At 40.7% G+C, this 16,511-nt stretch overlaps 1 protein-coding gene across 6 annotated transcripts in view; it reads right to left on the minus strand.

Annotated features, from left to right (window-relative positions):
* The window catches only part of AGO3 (argonaute RISC catalytic component 3), a 141,996-nt gene that overhangs the window by 37,972 nt on the left and 87,513 nt on the right, over positions 1-16,511 (minus strand). For all 6 annotated transcript variants that reach the window (XM_034961266.3, XM_003812581.5, XM_063608860.1 and 3 more), the window contains 2 exons: positions 7,216-7,400; positions 156-315 (listed from right to left, as the gene is read on the minus strand). In XM_034961266.3, the coding sequence (XP_034817157.1) occupies positions 156-315; positions 7,216-7,400 (345 nt within the window). The remainder of the gene's footprint in view (positions 1-155; positions 316-7,215; positions 7,401-16,511) is intronic.

Genomic DNA, 16,511 nt, shown 5'->3' on the forward strand with positions numbered 1-16,511 from the left:
ACAAATTATTTTTTTACCAAAATGTCTACGAATCTCCCACAGTAGGAATTATTAAGGGGGTCTCTTACACAGCCCTTATAGTAGTTAGATATGGTCATATATAGACAAATGAAGATATAAAAATAATATTTTCATAAGCGATTAGCATATCTTACCTTTGATGAGGTACAAGAATATTATTGATCCCTCCGAGTTTAACATTTATCTTTAGGCACAAGTTTGAGAGAGTTTGAGGAGATGTTTTTATTACATTCTTGACTTGAACACATTGTGTAGCCATACCCAAAAGTGTGTCTCCTACACGTTTCACTTCCGCTATGGAATAGATGCAAAACCTCTAGTCAGAAAAAAAGACCTGAAAATAATTTTACATACTGAAAATAAAGCTACTATGTTTCCCCCTTAACATCCATCATTGTATTACAGGATAGCAAAAATTATGCCAATACAGTACTAAGGCGATGCTGTTAAAATTGAAAGTATACTGCTTTGAAGACTAGCTTAAGTATTTAGTGACAATTTTTCTAGTTGTTTTCTTCTTTGTATAAAAAGGTATATTTTTGCCATAGCATAACTGCAATAACTGAAAAGCATAAAGTGAAACATGCACATAATCCCTTGTTATCGTTTTATAGTACTCTCTTCCAATAATTTTCTCATTTATATTATTTTAATCTACTTGTAATCACAGTACACTTACAGCTTTCAATCCTATTCTCTTATCTTTAATTTAAAAATTCAGAGGTATTATAGCACAAAGAACAAAAGTCCCCTATTCCTTTCCTCTCCTCTGCCATTATAACCATCATAAATATTTCGGTGTATATAACTTTTTTTTTTTTTTTTGAGAGGATCTCACTCTGTCACCCAGGCTGGAGTGCAGTGGCACGATCATGCATCACTGTAGTCTCGACCTCCTGAGCTAAAGCGATCCTCTTGCCTCAGCCTCCCAAGTGGCCGGAACTACAGGCATGCACCACCACACCAAGCCTTTTTTTTTTTTTTTAAGTAGAGATGAGGGAGGTCTCACCATGGTGCCCAGCCTGGTCTCAAACTCCTAAGCTCAAGTGATCCTCCTGCTCCAGCCTCCCAAAGTGTTGGGATTACAGGCAAGAGCCACTGCACTCAGCCATAACTTCTTTTTTTTTTTTTTGAGATGGAGTCACATTCTGTCACCCAGGGTAGAGTGCAGTGGCATGATCTCAGCTCACTGCAACCTCTGCCTCCTGGGTTCAAGCAGTTCTCCTACCTCAGCCTCCCGAGTAGCTGGGATTACAGGTGTGCACCACCTCACCTAGCTAATTTCTGTATTTTTATTTATTTTTTGTTTTGTTTTTATTTTTTATTTTTGAGATAGAGTTTCGCTCTTGTTGCCCAGGGCTGGAGTGCAACGGCACAACCTCGGTTCACTGCAACCTCTGCCTTCTGGGTTCAAGCGATTCTCCTGCCTCAGCCTCTTGAAGTAGCTGGGATTACAGGCACCTGCCACCATACCCTGATAATTTTTTTTTTTTTTTTTGTATTTTTAGTAGAGATGGAGTTTCACCACATTGGCCAGGCTGGTCTTGAACTCCTGACCTCAGGTGATCCACCCGCCTTGGCCTCCCAAAGTGCTGGGATTACAGGCATGAGCCACTACGCCCAGCCAATTTCTGTATTTTTAGTAGAGATGGGGTCTTGCCATGTTGGCCACGCTGGTTTTGAATGCCTGACCTCAAGTGATCCACCCGTCTTGGCCTCCCAAAGTGCTGGGATTACAGGTGTGAGCCACTGCACCCAGCATAACTTCTTATATATAAAAAACATAGAAAAATGGGTGCAATGTCTCACACCTGTAATCCCAGCACTTTGGTAGGCTGAGGCGGATCGCTTGAGCCCAGGAGTTAGAGACCAGCTTAGGCAACAAATCAAGACCCCATCCCTGCCAAATTTTTTTTTTAATTAGCCAGGCATGATGGTATGTGCTTTTAGTTCTAGCTACTCAGGAGGCTGAGGCAAGAGGATTGCATGGGCCCAGGAGATGGAGGCTGCAGTGAACTATGATCGTGTCATTGCACTCCAGTCTGGGTGACAGAGTGAGACCTTGCCTTAAAAAAAAGGACAAATGACAATACACATTTCTCTAAAGAAGATAAACAGAAAAATGACCCATAAGCACATGAAAAGATGCCCAACGTCTCTAATCATTTAGGAAAATGCAAAATCAAAAACATTATGAGATACCACTTCACACCCATTAGGATGGCTACTATCAAAAAGCCAGAGAATAACAAACACTGGGGCAAGGATGTGGAGAAACTGGAACTCCTGTGCGCTGTTGGTGGGCATGTAAAATGGTGCAGCCACTGTGGAAAACACTGTGGAGGTTCCTCAGAAAATTAAAAATAGAATTACCATATGATGCAGCAATGCCATTTATTAGATGTATACCCAGAATAGCTGAAAACAGGGTTGTGAAGAGATATTTGTACACCTATGTTCATAGCAGCATTACTCATGATAGCTAAAGTGTAGAAGCAACCCAAGTGTCCATCAACAGAAGAATAAACAAGATGTGGTGTATACACACACACACACACACACACACACACACACACACACACACATATACAAACAATGGAATATTATTTGGCCCGAAAAAGGAAGAAAATTCTGACATATAGTACAACATGGATGAACCTTGAGGATATCATGCCAAAAGCCAAATATTGTAGGACTCATGTACATAAGGAAACTAGAATAGTCAAATTCATGGAAGCGGAAAGTAGAACAGTGCTTTCCAGGGGTTACGTGAGGTTTAATGGATATTAAAGTTATTGGTTAATGGATAAAGAGTTTCAGTTTGGGATGATGGAAAAAAGTTCTGGAAATGGATAGTGATGATGGCTGCACAACATGTGAATGTTCTTAATGTCAGAATGTAAGAATTCCAGAATGACTTAGTACTTGAAATTATGTGAGTGAATGATTTGCAAGTAAACATTAAATCATTATGTGGCTCAAAAAAAAAAAATGAAGGAGAAATAAAGATTTTCTTGAACAAATAAAAACAGGGTATTTGTTGCTGGTAGAAATGCTTGGCAAGAAATATTAAAAGAATTTTCCAGAGAGAAGGAAAATGATACAGATCAGAAATCATAAATGAAGGAAAAGCAGGGTACAGTGTGGGTCATGCCTGTAGTACCAGCTACTGGGGAGGCTGAGGTGGGTAGAGTACTTGAGCCCAGGAGTTTGGGGCTGCAGTGCACTATGGTCATGCCTGACAATAGCCACTGACCAGCATGGGCAACATAGCAAGACCTGTCTCTAAAAAACAAAACAAAACAAAAGTAAGGAGGAAGGTTGAAGGTCAGCAAATAAATAAAGGTAAAATAAAATCTTGTATTTTCATATTCTTAATTGAGCTAATAGATGATTATTTGTTCAAAATAGTAATAGCAACAGTGCATTGGGTAGTTATAGCTTATGGATAAGTGAAATAAATGACAGAAATATAAGGTACAGAAGGGAAAAATTGGGAGTATTCTGTTACAAGGTATCTCTATACTATCTAAGAAGTGGTATAATGTTACCTAAAAGTAGACTCAGATTAGTTGTAAATATATATTAAAAAGTCTAGGGAAAACACTACAAAAATTTTTAAAGGAAGTCTAACTGATATGTTAAAAGAGAATGAAAAATAGAATTATACAAAATGCTCAATTAAAACCAGGAGGGGCCAGGAGCAGTGGCACATGCCTGTAATCCCAGCATTGGGAGGCTGAGGTGGGAGGATCACTTGAGGCCAGGAGTTCGAGACCAGCCCAGGCATGTTTACAGTTTTGATGAAAAAGGTAATATCAATTTATACTACCATCAGCAACGTATTAATACACTGCATACTCACAAGCACTAGGTATTATAATATTTAAATATGTTTGCTAATTTAGCAGCACAAAATTTTTCCCTTTATTGATTTGTACTTTTCTTCTCTCTCTCTTTTTTTTTTTTTTTTTTTTTTTGAGAAAGGGTCTCGCTCTGTTGCCCAGGCTGCTGGAGTGCAGTGGCATGATCTTGGCTCACTGCAACCTCCACCTACTGGCTCAAGTGATCTTCCTATCTCAGCCTGCCAAGTAGCTAGGACCACAGATGTGTACTACCATGCCTGGCTAATTTTTCTTTTTTGCAGATATGAGGTTTCGCCATGTTGCTCAGACTAGTCTTGAATTCCTGAACTCAAGCAATCTGCGCACCTTGGCTTCTCAAAATGCTGGGATTACAGGCATAAGCCACTGCATCTGGCCTGTATTTTTCTTTAACTATGAACAAAAACAAACTTTTTATCATATATTTACTTGCTTTGTTTTTACTAAATTTCAGTTTATATTCTTTTCTCATTAATCTAAAAAAAGAAGGTTTTTATTTAACTAATAATAAACTATTTGTTTATTGTTTCTATTTGCTACAAATATTTTCCACACTCTATTGGTTTTCTTTTCATTTTAGTACATCCGTGACATGTAGGAAATTTAGGGGCCAGGTGCAGTGGCTCATGCCTGTAATCCCAGCACTTTGGGAGGCTGAGGTGGGCAGATCACCTGAGGTCAGGAGTTTGAGACCACCCTGGCCAACATGGTGAAACCCTGTCTCTACTAAAAATACAAAAATCAGCCAGGCATGGTGGCACGCGCCTATAGACCCAGCTACTAGGGAGGCTGAGGCAGAAGAACAGCTTGAACCTGGGAGGTGGAGGTTGCAGTGAGCTGAGATCATGCCACTGCACTCCAGCCTGGGCAACAGAGGGAGACTCTGTCTCAAAAAAAAAAAAAAAAAGGGCCGGGCATGGTGGCTCACGCCTGTAATCCCAGCACTTTGGGAGGCTGAGGTGGGAGGATCACAAGGTCATGAGATTGAGACCATCCTGGCTAACACGGTGAAACCCTGTCTCTACTAAAAAATACAAAAAAATTAGCTGGACATGGTGGCAGGTGCTTGTAGTCCCAGCTACTCAGGAGGCTGAGGCAGGAGAATGGCGTGAACCCAGGAGGCAGAGCTTGCAGTGAGCCGAGATCGCACCACTGCACTCCAACCTGGGCGACAGAGCGAGACTCTCTCTCAAAAAAAAAAAAAAAAAAAAAAAAGAAAGAGAAAATTTAACGTTTACTCAGTACTCAGTCAAATCTGACAATTTTCTTTTGTGATTTCTTCTATTATTTCTAAACCTACATGATTTTACCCCATTCAGTGGTTTGAAAATTATATTTTCTTTGTATTTTTCTACGATTCAATGATTTATATTTAGCTTATTAATCTCACAAAATTTTGTTTATAATAATAACAGTTAACATTGACTGTTTACTATATGACAGGTGCTATTCTAGGCCCTTTACATATGTAGACTCAGTTAATCCTTACAACAACCCTATATATGGATTAGGTATTATTAGTATCCCCGGGTATGTGTGCTATATATCAAGGAAGTATAACTGATACACTAAAAGAGGAAAGAAAATAGAATCATATAAAATGCTCAATTAAAACCAGAAAGAGGCTAGGCGCAGTGGCTCACACCTGTAATCCCTGCACTTTGGGAGCCCAAGGTTTAAGGATTGCTTGAGCCCAGGAGTTTGAGACCAACCCGAGAAACATAGTGAGATCCTGTCTCTACAAAAAAATAAATAGACTAGTTCAACCATTGTGGAAGTCAGTGTGGTGACTCCTCAGGGATCTAGAACTAGAAATACCATTTGACCCAGCCATCCCATTACTGGGTATATACCCAAAGGACTATAAATCATGCTGCTATAAAGACACATGCACACGTATGTTTATTGCGGCATTATTCACAATAGCAAAGACTTGGAACCAACCCAAATGTCCAACAATGATAGACTGGATTAAGAAAATGTGGCACATATACACCATGGAATACTATGCAGCCATAAAAAATGATGAGTTCATGTCCTCTGTAGGGACATGGATGAAATTGGAAATCATCATTCTCAGTAAACTATTGCAAGAACAAAAAACCAAACACCGCATATTCTCACTTATAGGTGGGAAGTGAACAATGAGAACACATGGACACAGGAAGGGGAACATCACACTCTGGGGACTGTTGTGGGGTGGGGGGGGGAGGGATAGCATTGGGAGATAAACCTAATGCTAGATAACGAGTTAGTGTGTGCAGCGCACCAGCATGGCACATGTATACACATGTAACTAAACTGCACATTGTGCACATGTACCCTAAAACTTAAAGTATAATAAAAATAAATAAATAAATAAATAAATACAAACAAAAAAAATAAAAAAATAAAAAATTAGTCCAGTGTGGTGGCACATGCCTGTAGTTCCAGCTACTTGGGAGGCCGAGGAAGGAGGATTGCTTGAGCCCAAGAGGTCAAGGCTGCAGTAAGCCATGATTGCACCACTGCACTCCAGCCTGAAAGAGTGAGTGAGATCCTATCCCATACATACACACCACATACATACATAAATATTGTCCCAATTCCAGAGATGAGGAAACTAAGGGCTAGTGTGATTAAGTAATTCAGCCAAATCACACAGGTAGTAGAACCGGCAGTACCTGAATATTGAGCAACACAGTTTAATTTGATAGCCTGTGCTTTTAACCACTACATTATACTGATACTCAAATTATCTCAATGCCATTTTTATTCAATAATTCTTTCTTTAGCCATTGTTATGTGATGCCTCTTTTCACTACTGAAACTCTTTTTTTTTTTTTTTTTTTTGAGACGGACTTTCGCTCTGTCGCCCAGGCTGGAGTGCAGCGGTGCGATCTCGGCTCACTGCAAGCTCCGCCTCCTGGGTTCACGCCATTCTCCTGCCTCAGCCTCCTGAGTGGCTGGGACCACAGGCGCCCACCACCACGCCCAGCTAATTTTTTGCATTTTTAGTAGAGATGGGGTTTCACCGTGTTAGCCAGGATGGTCTCGATCTCCTGACCTCGTGATCCACCCACCTCTGCCTCCCAAAGTGCTGGGATTACAGGCGTGAGCCACCACGCCCAGCCCGGAAACTCTTTTTACAATGTCTCATCTTGGACTATTTAGTTTGCTATATTAATTTGTCTTCAAGTAATAATACATGGTTTTAAATACTGTATCATAAAATATATTTTAATATTTGAAAGTTTTAGGATATGTTTCAGTATAATCCTAAAAGGACATCAAGTACTTGAGGAAAAATGCAGTCTTAAGATATCCTTACCATACACTGGTGTCTTCCCTGGCAGGATGACGATAATAAGCTGTAGGCCAGAATATGTGTTCTTGAGATGCCGGAACATGGGCTCTACGCTGTCTGCCCCCTGTGCATATTTGCAGAAGCATGGCTGGCCCTGGATGGGCATCCCTGCATCCTTAGAAATCTTACGCAGCTGGTCTGTGAAACCCCTAGAAGGAGAAACCACTAAATATAAAACCTTTGTCTAGTCATGAATTCCTACAAAGTAGTAATGGGAAGTTTGGGAAGGGAATGGAAGGATGAAGCAAAGATTTGTGTGCTTCATATATGAGAGGTCACCAGACTACTGATGTTAAGCACAATGGTCTGTCAGTAATCCATTTTGCAAATGAAGAACATTCTATACAGTTATAGGGCATTCTGTAGTTTACAAGGAGCATTACTAATAGTATATGCTGGTTAAGAGCTCAGCTCTAGAGTTAGTATGGAGAGTTCCATTCCCAGTTCTGCTACATACTACTATAAAATTTTAGGCACTTACTTCAGTTTTCCTCATCTGTAAAAGGATTGCTTCAACTATAGGGTTGGTGTGAAGATTAAATGAGATCATATATGTAAAGCACTTAGCACACCATCCAGGACCATGGTAAAAACTTGATACATTTTAGCTATTGTATATTTTCTAATTTGATCTCACAAGATTCATAAGAAAGAGGCACGGCAGGTATTATTCCTGTTTTACAGATCAGAAAACAGTTTCATAGACATTACATATTTGGCCAAAGTTCAAATGATTAGACAAATGGTAGAGCCAGAATTTCTATAGTATTACCTATCTCACACTAGGATAGCAGGAAAGATTATGCCCTCAGAGGATTTTTTTAAAATATAAAAACAAAATTTAAAAACAGATGAGGCTGGGTGCAGTGCCTCACACCTATAATCCCAGCAATTTGGGAGGCTGAGGCAGGAGGATCACTTGAGGTCAGGAGTTCGAGACCAGCTTGGCCAACATGGCGAAAACCCATATCTACTAAAAATACGAAACTAGTCTGGTGTGGTGGCAGGCACCTGTAGTCCCTGCTCCTTGGGAGGCTGAGGCAGGAGAATCACTTGAATCTGGGAAGCGGAGGTTGCAGTGAGCTAAGATTATGCCACTGCACTCCAGCCTAGGTGACAGAGTGAGACTCTTGTCTCCAAATAAACAAACAGATGAGGCAGGCAGCATTTTAATGTACTTTGATTTACACTGAAAAACCCCCAAAACCAATTTCTTTTTTTTTTTGGGGGGGTGGAGTCTCACTCTGTTGCCCAGGCTGGAGTGCAGTGATACAATCACAACTCACTCCTGCAGCCTCAACTTCCCAGGCTCAAATGATCTTCCCACCTGAGCTTCTCAAGTAGCTGGGATTATAGGCATGTGCCACCGCGCCTGGCTAATTTTTGTATTTTTAGTAGAGATGGGGTTTCACCATGTTGGTCAGGCTGGTCTTGAACTCCTGACCTCAGGCCATCCACCCACCTCGGCCTCCCAAAGTGCTGGGATTACAGGCATGAGCCACTGCTCCCGGCCACCAATTTCATATTTATAGAAAATTTTGAATTCAGTATAAATAAGCAATAATGAGCAACAATCGCTTCACTGGTTTTTAAAACAATTGAGGTCCTAAGTCAAGGATCTGAGTGATCTTTGCCCAAAACACTCTGATTCCTTCAGGATAGAGATGAAGTTTCTCCTATTCCTTATCGGTGCTTAATTAAAGAAGTATGAAATTGAGTATTTTCACTTAGCCTAACAAGAGCCACAAGCCCAGTGATTCTGAGACATCTATTCAAGCTGCGAATAACAAATATAAAATGAAAAATAAAAAAGCTCAAGTTTGAAAAACATTGGAAATGGTTTTGTTTTGTTTTGTTTTGGCCTTTCAAGGCCAAATAAGATAATCATAGCATTGTAATAAGCCATCCTTGTGACATTTCACTTGAAAGCAGGGGGATAAAAACTCTGGAGGAAAAAAATACATTAAGTGATCATTAAAGCATCCATTTAGAGATTTGGGATTAATAAAAAGGGATGAACAGAATTAAATAGAAAAAAATTTTATTTCTCATATTCTAATTTCTTCTTGCCATGAAGAAGGCAAGGCAAATTCTGAAATGGCCTGAGGTAAACTGGTCTCTGTATCACTCAAGAATGTTTCATTGTTGACATACTTTATATAAGTAGAGATTTAAATTAGATAAGGATCATTTCTTCAAGAAAATTAGATTCCAGAGGGATGATACATTTACAAAATCATTATAATACAATTGTATTTTGCACAAAAACTGACAAGCACAAATAGAGAGGATACTGATGGGTAGAGATAGGAAGGAGGCATTCTCAGTAAAGGGCAGCATGAGTGGAAACAGGTAAAAAAGGCCAGGGAGATAGAAGGAATACAATGCTTCAGTTTCTTTGGCCAGAATATATGAAAATGGAGTAATGATAAAGGACTTAAGAGACTGGTGAAAGATATGAAATGTCATACTGATTTTACGCTTGAACCTGGGAGGCGGAGGTTGCAGTGAGCCGAGATCACGCCATTGCACTCCAGCCTGGATGACAGAGTGAGACTCTGTCTCAATAAAATAAAGAAATAAATGTCATACTAATTTTGAATGTCACTCTTAGTCAAAGAGAAGACTAAACATTTCAGAGTAGGTTTAGTCACAAATAGAGGTGGTGTTCTTTCATGACAGCCGAATTTCTCAAACAAGCGTGACAGCAGAAACCCCTGAGACTGTGTCAGAATCCCAAAGGAGAGCAGATAGATAATGAAAAGGAAAAGAAGCCAGAAAACGTAAACTAAAGAACCAGAAGGCAAGAGAGGAGGATGTCAAGAAGGTCGGCAGAGTGCGGTGGCTCACACCTATGATCCCAGCACTTTGGGAGGCCAAGGCAGGAGGACTGCTTAAGTCCAGGAGTTCAAGACCAGTCTAGGCAACATAGTGAGATCCTATCTATACAAAAAAACAAAATTAGCTGGGCATGGTGGCATATGCCTGTAGTCCCAGCTGCTTAGGAAGCTCAGGTGGGAGGATCGTTTGAGCCTGGGAAGTTAAGGCTGCGGTGAGTTGTGATTGTATCACTGCACTCCAGCCTGGGCAACAGAGTAAGATCCCATCTCAAAAAAAAAAGGAGTCAGTCAAATTTTGAGAAAAATAATGGCTAAGAAGACACCATTGAACTTGCTAAGCATAAAGGTACAGGAAATCTTCCAGGAATCAGTTTTAGCAGAGCACTACGATTTCAAGGGAGGGGAGAGAATGGAGGTCTGGAAGCCTAAGAGATTGTTAGGTAATGTGAAAATTGCTGATTAAAAAGAAACTGAACTGAAGATTTTTGCACACTTAGAAGTTGAAGGACAGAATCTGAAGAAGAGAGAAAAAGTGGTGGAGATGAAAGGCAAATTTTGGAAAGTAAGGAAACTGAAACAAGGAGTTTAACCACTCCTTCAACATCCTCAACAGAAAAATAAGGATCTTAGTTAATCCTCACCTGGTAGGTAGTGTTACATTAAGTTTCACCTAAAGCTGTCTCGTTACCTTTTTAAAGTTTGGCCTAAAGGTTACTCTGTACATAGTGAATGGTAATCTCCGGACGTGTAAACAAGCTGTAACCTATTCTTGTACCAATTGCTGAGTTTCAGCCAATAAAAGGCAGCCAACTATTGAAACCATGTTCAAATAAGGTAAGTATCAAGCTGTAAGCAATCCAGCTGTTTCTGTACTTCACTTTCATTTTCTGTACATCACTTTCCTTTTTCTGTCCATAAGTCTTCAACCATGTGGTAGTGCCAGAGTCTCTTTGAACCTATTCTGGTTCTAAGGGCTGCCTGATTTGTGAATCACTGTTTCCTCAATTAAACTCTGTTAAATTTAATTTGTCTAGTTTTTCTTTTAACAGATGGTGTCAGAAGTGGGATCCGAAGTAGAGCCTCTAGCAATCCCCAGAAGCACTGAGTGACGAAGCATGGTACCAGTCAGACTCGCTGTGTCCATTCCTCTCTTGCAGCAACTGGGGATTGTGGGTAAGCTCTCAGATTCTGAAGCTCCATGGATTTGTGTTTTGAGTTATCTGAATTTGTTTGAGCAAATTTTAAAATCTGAAATGGGTTCAGAAGTCATGACAGAAACTGGACCAGGTCCAGAATGAGACTGGATCTGATAATTAACTGACTTGGATTCAGTTAGAGGCCTTGGATGTTTAACTGAGTCAGGAAGAAACTGGCAGTTAATGGCAAATAAGAAGGTGTGAACTTTGGCTTTTGGAAATTCACAGAGATTTTTGTGCTCTATGTCTATGCCCTTTGTTTCTCTTTTTTTTGTTGTTTTTTTTGTTTTTTGTTTTTGAGACGGAGTCTCACTGTTGTTGCCTGGGCTGGAGTGCAATGGAGCGATCTTGGCTCACTGCAACCTCTGCTTCCCAGGTTCCAGCAATTCTCCTGACTCTGCCTCCCGAGTAGCTGAGATTACAGGTGCCCACCACCAGGCCCGGCTAATTTTTGTATTTTTGGTAGAGATGGGGTTTCACCATGTTGGCCAGGCTGGTCTCGAACTCCTGACCTCAGGTAATCCACCCGCCTTGGCCTCCCAAAGTGCTGGGATTACAGTCGTGAGCCACTGCGCCCAGCCTATGCCCTTTGTTTCTTTTTCTTGTGTGTTTAGGCAGGGAAAAATCATTGGCTGATCAATGGGATCTGACAGCCAAAGCCAAGATTCAAGGGAAAATGGGATCCTTAATTTCTGAAGAACTGAGTATTCTACCTTACAGCTATGCCTAGCTATACACTCATAAATGTTAGGACCCTAAAGCAGCAAACACTTACTGAAATGGTGAAATCTCACTTTATGTAATTTAAAATTATAGTAGAACATTCAAAATGAATAATACTGCACTTTAAGAAGTCTATTTACAAATGAGGGCTCTAGGTTCATGCCTATAATCCTAGTACTTTGGGTGGCCGAAGCAGGAGGATCACTTGAGTCCAGGAGTTTGAAACTAGCCTGGGCAACATAGTGAGATTTTGTCTCTACAAAAAAAGAAAAAAAGTTAGCAGAGCATAGTGGCAAGTCCCTGTGGTCCCAGCCACTTGGGAGGCTGACATAGGAGGATCACTTAAGCCTGAGAGGCTGAGGCTGCAGTGAGCCATGGTCACGCCACTGCACTCCAGCCTGGGCAAAACAGTGAGGCCCTATGTCAAAAAAAAAAAAAAAAAAAAAAAAAAGGGCCCCAACTTAGTTTCATCCAAGGATGCGGATGCCTATTAATGTGCAGAAGCTTCTAATAAGATTTCAATATTTTTATTCCCTCTTTTAAAAGATTTTCTATAAAAGGCAAATAAAAAGCTTCAGTAACAGCAAAATATTTTTGTTCACCTTTTGAGTAAACTGCACAAAAAAAAGAGAGAGGAAAGAAGGAGAGATAGATTCTGTATCATATTGTCTTTTTCAGGTCTGTTGACTAGAAAATTGAGTCTCCTCTCTATCAAATAATAAAGGTTTTGCTTTTTAAAAACCTTTTAATGATCACCTTGGCTAAATGAATGACTTATTTCACAGTGACCTGTGATCCTATTTGGGCCAAGTGTTTTCAATCTTTGACATATTGGACAAGCTTCCCCAAATCACATTTCAAATTCAAAATTAAGTCTTTTTTTGACCTCAAATTAACTTTGGGATGTTACAGAGGTCCCCTACAACAGTCAAAAGAGATAATAAACAGGCTTATTTTATACGTAAAATTACATGAGAAACAGTGTCAAATAAGAAGTGATGTTTAAACTTCATCGAGTTATATTTTTATAAATATTAATATATATTCCAAAATTGTATAAGATTATGAAAATTCTCATGTATCTCAGTATATGTTATCAGACATAATTATGGTTATTACGTTAAACTATTGTAGGCCACAGAAATAACCAAATTTCCTTCTCAATGTGTCTTTATGACCATTTAAAGTCATTTCCACAGTTAATTACTTAATTCTAAAGCAGTTTCTAATATTAGGTTGGTGCAAAAGTAATTGTGGTTTCTGCTGTTCACAGTAATGGCGGCTGGGCGCAGTGGTTCACTCCTGTAATCCTAGCGTTTTGGGAGGCTGAGGTGGGCAGATCACAAGGTCAGGAGTTCGAGACCAGCCTGGCCAACATGATGAAACCCCATCTCAACTAAAAATACAAAAAATTAGCCAGGCATGGTGGCACACACCTGTAATACCAGCTACTCGAGAGGCTGAGGCAGGAGAACTGCTTGACCCTGGAAGGCAGAGGTTGTAATGAGCCGAGATTGTGCCACTGCATTCCAGCCTGGGTGACAGAACGAGACTCCGTCTCTAAATAAATAAATAAATACATAAATAAAGTAATGGCAGGCTGGGTGCAAGTGGCTCACCCCTGTAATCCCAGCACTTTGGGAGGCCAAGGTTGGTAGACCACTTGAGGTCAGGAGTTCGAGACTAGTCTGGCCAACAAGATGAAACCCATCTCTACTAAAAATACAAAAAAATTAGCAAGGCATGGTGGCATGCGCCTGTAGTCCCAGCTACTCGGGAATCTGAGGCAGGAGAATCGTTTGAACCAGGAAGGAGGAGGTTGCAGTGAGCCGAGATAGCACCACTGCACTCCAGCTTGGATGACAGAGCGAGATTCTGTCTCAATAAATAAATAAATAAATAAATAAATAAATGTATGGCAGTTATTAAAAATAACTTCACAAGCAAATAAAATCCTATTTTGTCTTCAAGGAGGTTCATGGAAAAGATGAAATGGACCTTGGTAAGCACTCCTGAAGATAGGTTTCTGGTAACTTTAGGATCATATCGTTTGGACTGAGTAAGAATTACCAGAACCATATTGAAGAGACAGAGTGATATATAAAACTGCTAACTCAAGCAGCACAAGAATTAAATGAATACCAAGAAAATACTTGGCCAGATTTTCATGCTAACTCAGTCAGTACTGAAACTATTAAGATACATAATTTGAATGAACTCCATGGTCCAGGTCAAACTACCTATGATAACCCATCTAATAAACAGTGCTGTGCACCTCCATTGGAGAAAGAAAATTGCTATGTAAGAGGATACAATTCCAGTGTTAAGCATGGACTCATGGAGAGAGACTGGACAGCCGGCTGCCTGCTCCTTCCTGAGTCCTTAAAACTGCCATTACTAGAAGCTGTATTCCATGATTCATCAAGGAAGAGATAAAATGTATATACTGGCCGGGCATGGTGGCTCACACCTGTAATCCCAGCACTTTGGGAGGCCAAGGTGGGCTGATCACCTGAGGTCAGGAGTTTTAGACCACCTGGGCCAACACGGTGAAAGCCTGTCTCTACTTAAAAAATACAAAAAATTAGCTGGGTGTGGTGGCAGGTACCTGCAATCCCAGCTACTTGGGAGGCTGAGGCACAAGAATTGCTTGAACCCGGGAGGTGGAGGTTGCAGTGAGCCGAGATCGCACCACTGCACTCTAGCCTGGGTGACAGAGTGAGACTATGTCTCAAAACAAACAAACAAACAAACAAACACCTTATATATATATTGGTGGTGTGACTGTTCTAAATTGCTAAAATGGTTTATGACCAATGTGTAGTTTGTCAAACCCATAATCTTGAGAAGACAACCAAAACTTCAGGTACCTTTCTGCTACATCTGAACACTTTACAGAGGGATTTCATTCAATTGTGATTTTCAGTGCATATTTTCTGGTTGTACAGGAGCTTTCTCATACAAGTGGGCTGATGCTATAACAGTAGCTAAAAGGTTATTAGGAAATGTGTTTCTCTCATAGACATTGCTGAAGAAATCTCCAGTGATAGAGATACTTGCCTCACTGGACTGGCTGTAAAACAGTTAAATAAGGTATTACAGATATAAGAGCATTAGGCAAAACTAACTGAATAATCTGGATTGTCTTGGTCAAAGATGTTTCAGATTGATGACAAACAGATCCACTTCCATGGGAAAACAAAAGTTGAACCCTTATGAAATAGTCACTGGAAGGCTTATGCTCCTAATAACAGAACCTTCTGTATCTTATGCTCCTAAACTTTAACGTGACTAAATGCTGCAAGGCTGTAATGTATTATGCCAAAGTGTATTTTCACCAGGTAAAGAAAGCTTTTCATGGACCACTGACTCAGGACAAGCAAACCCTTCATGATATAGAATTCAGAGGCTGGATCTTTTGGAAACACATCAGAGAAAGACTCCCCCTGTCACCCACACTGCAGCGAAACTTCAGGACCCTGAAGCTTGGGTTTGTAATCTTACAACTTAGAAAGGCCCACCCAGACTCTTGGAACCACACACCCATCAGAGGGAGAACTTAAGGTAAAGCTAACGAGGTAAGTTTCTCCCGAGAAGCAGATGGCCTCCTAGATGTGGACAGATTTTCCAAGATTGTGGATCAAGACTTCTCTGCTATCATGAGGCTTTTGGCTCTCAATTTTTTCCAAGTTCATGCCTGTTATGAACAACTAAACTGAAAAAGGGGTCTCTTGTGTACACTCACAAGGTATACTTTTATTTGTGAAGGATAAAAAAAACCTCATATTGGCCAGGTGTGGTGGCTCATGCCTGTAATCCCAGCACTTTGGGAGGCCAAGGTGGGTGAATCACGAGGTCAGGAGATCGAGACCATCCTGGCCAACAGGGTGAAACCCCATCTCTACTAAAATACAAAAAATTAGCCAGGCATGGTGGCACATGCCTGTAGTCCCAGCTACTCAAGAGGCTGAGGCAGGGGAATTGCTTGAACCCGGGAGATGGAGGTTGCAGTGAGCCAAGATCACAGCCTGGCGACAGAGCAAGACTCCGTCTCAAAACAAAAACCAAAAAACAAAAAAAACAAAAACCCTCACACACAGAGAAGTTTACGCCTTGATAGAGGGAAGATGAAGGGCCAATGTGGGTGAGAAATTGTAATGGTACCTTTTTTGCTTCATAATCAGTCAGAAACAGAGCACTGGTCAACTCCTCTTAACCTACATCATAATTTAAAGAGAAAATTGTCGGCCAGGCATGGTGGCTCACAACTGTAATCTCAGCAGTTTGGGAGGCCGAGGTGGGCAGATCACGAGGTCAAGAGATGGAGACCATCCTGGCTAACGTGGTAAAACCCCGCTCTACTAAAAATACAAAAAATTAGTTGGGCGTGGTGGTACGTGCCTGTTCTACTTGGGAGGCTGAGGCAGGACAATTGTTTGATCCCAGGAGGCAGAGGCTGCAGTGAGCCGAGATCACGCCACTGCACTCCAGCCTGGGTGAC

This window comes from Pan paniscus, chromosome 1 (assembly GCF_029289425.2).
Source record: "Pan paniscus chromosome 1, NHGRI_mPanPan1-v2.0_pri, whole genome shotgun sequence".
In the NCBI taxonomy this organism is placed as follows: Eukaryota; Metazoa; Chordata; class Mammalia; order Primates; family Hominidae; genus Pan; species Pan paniscus.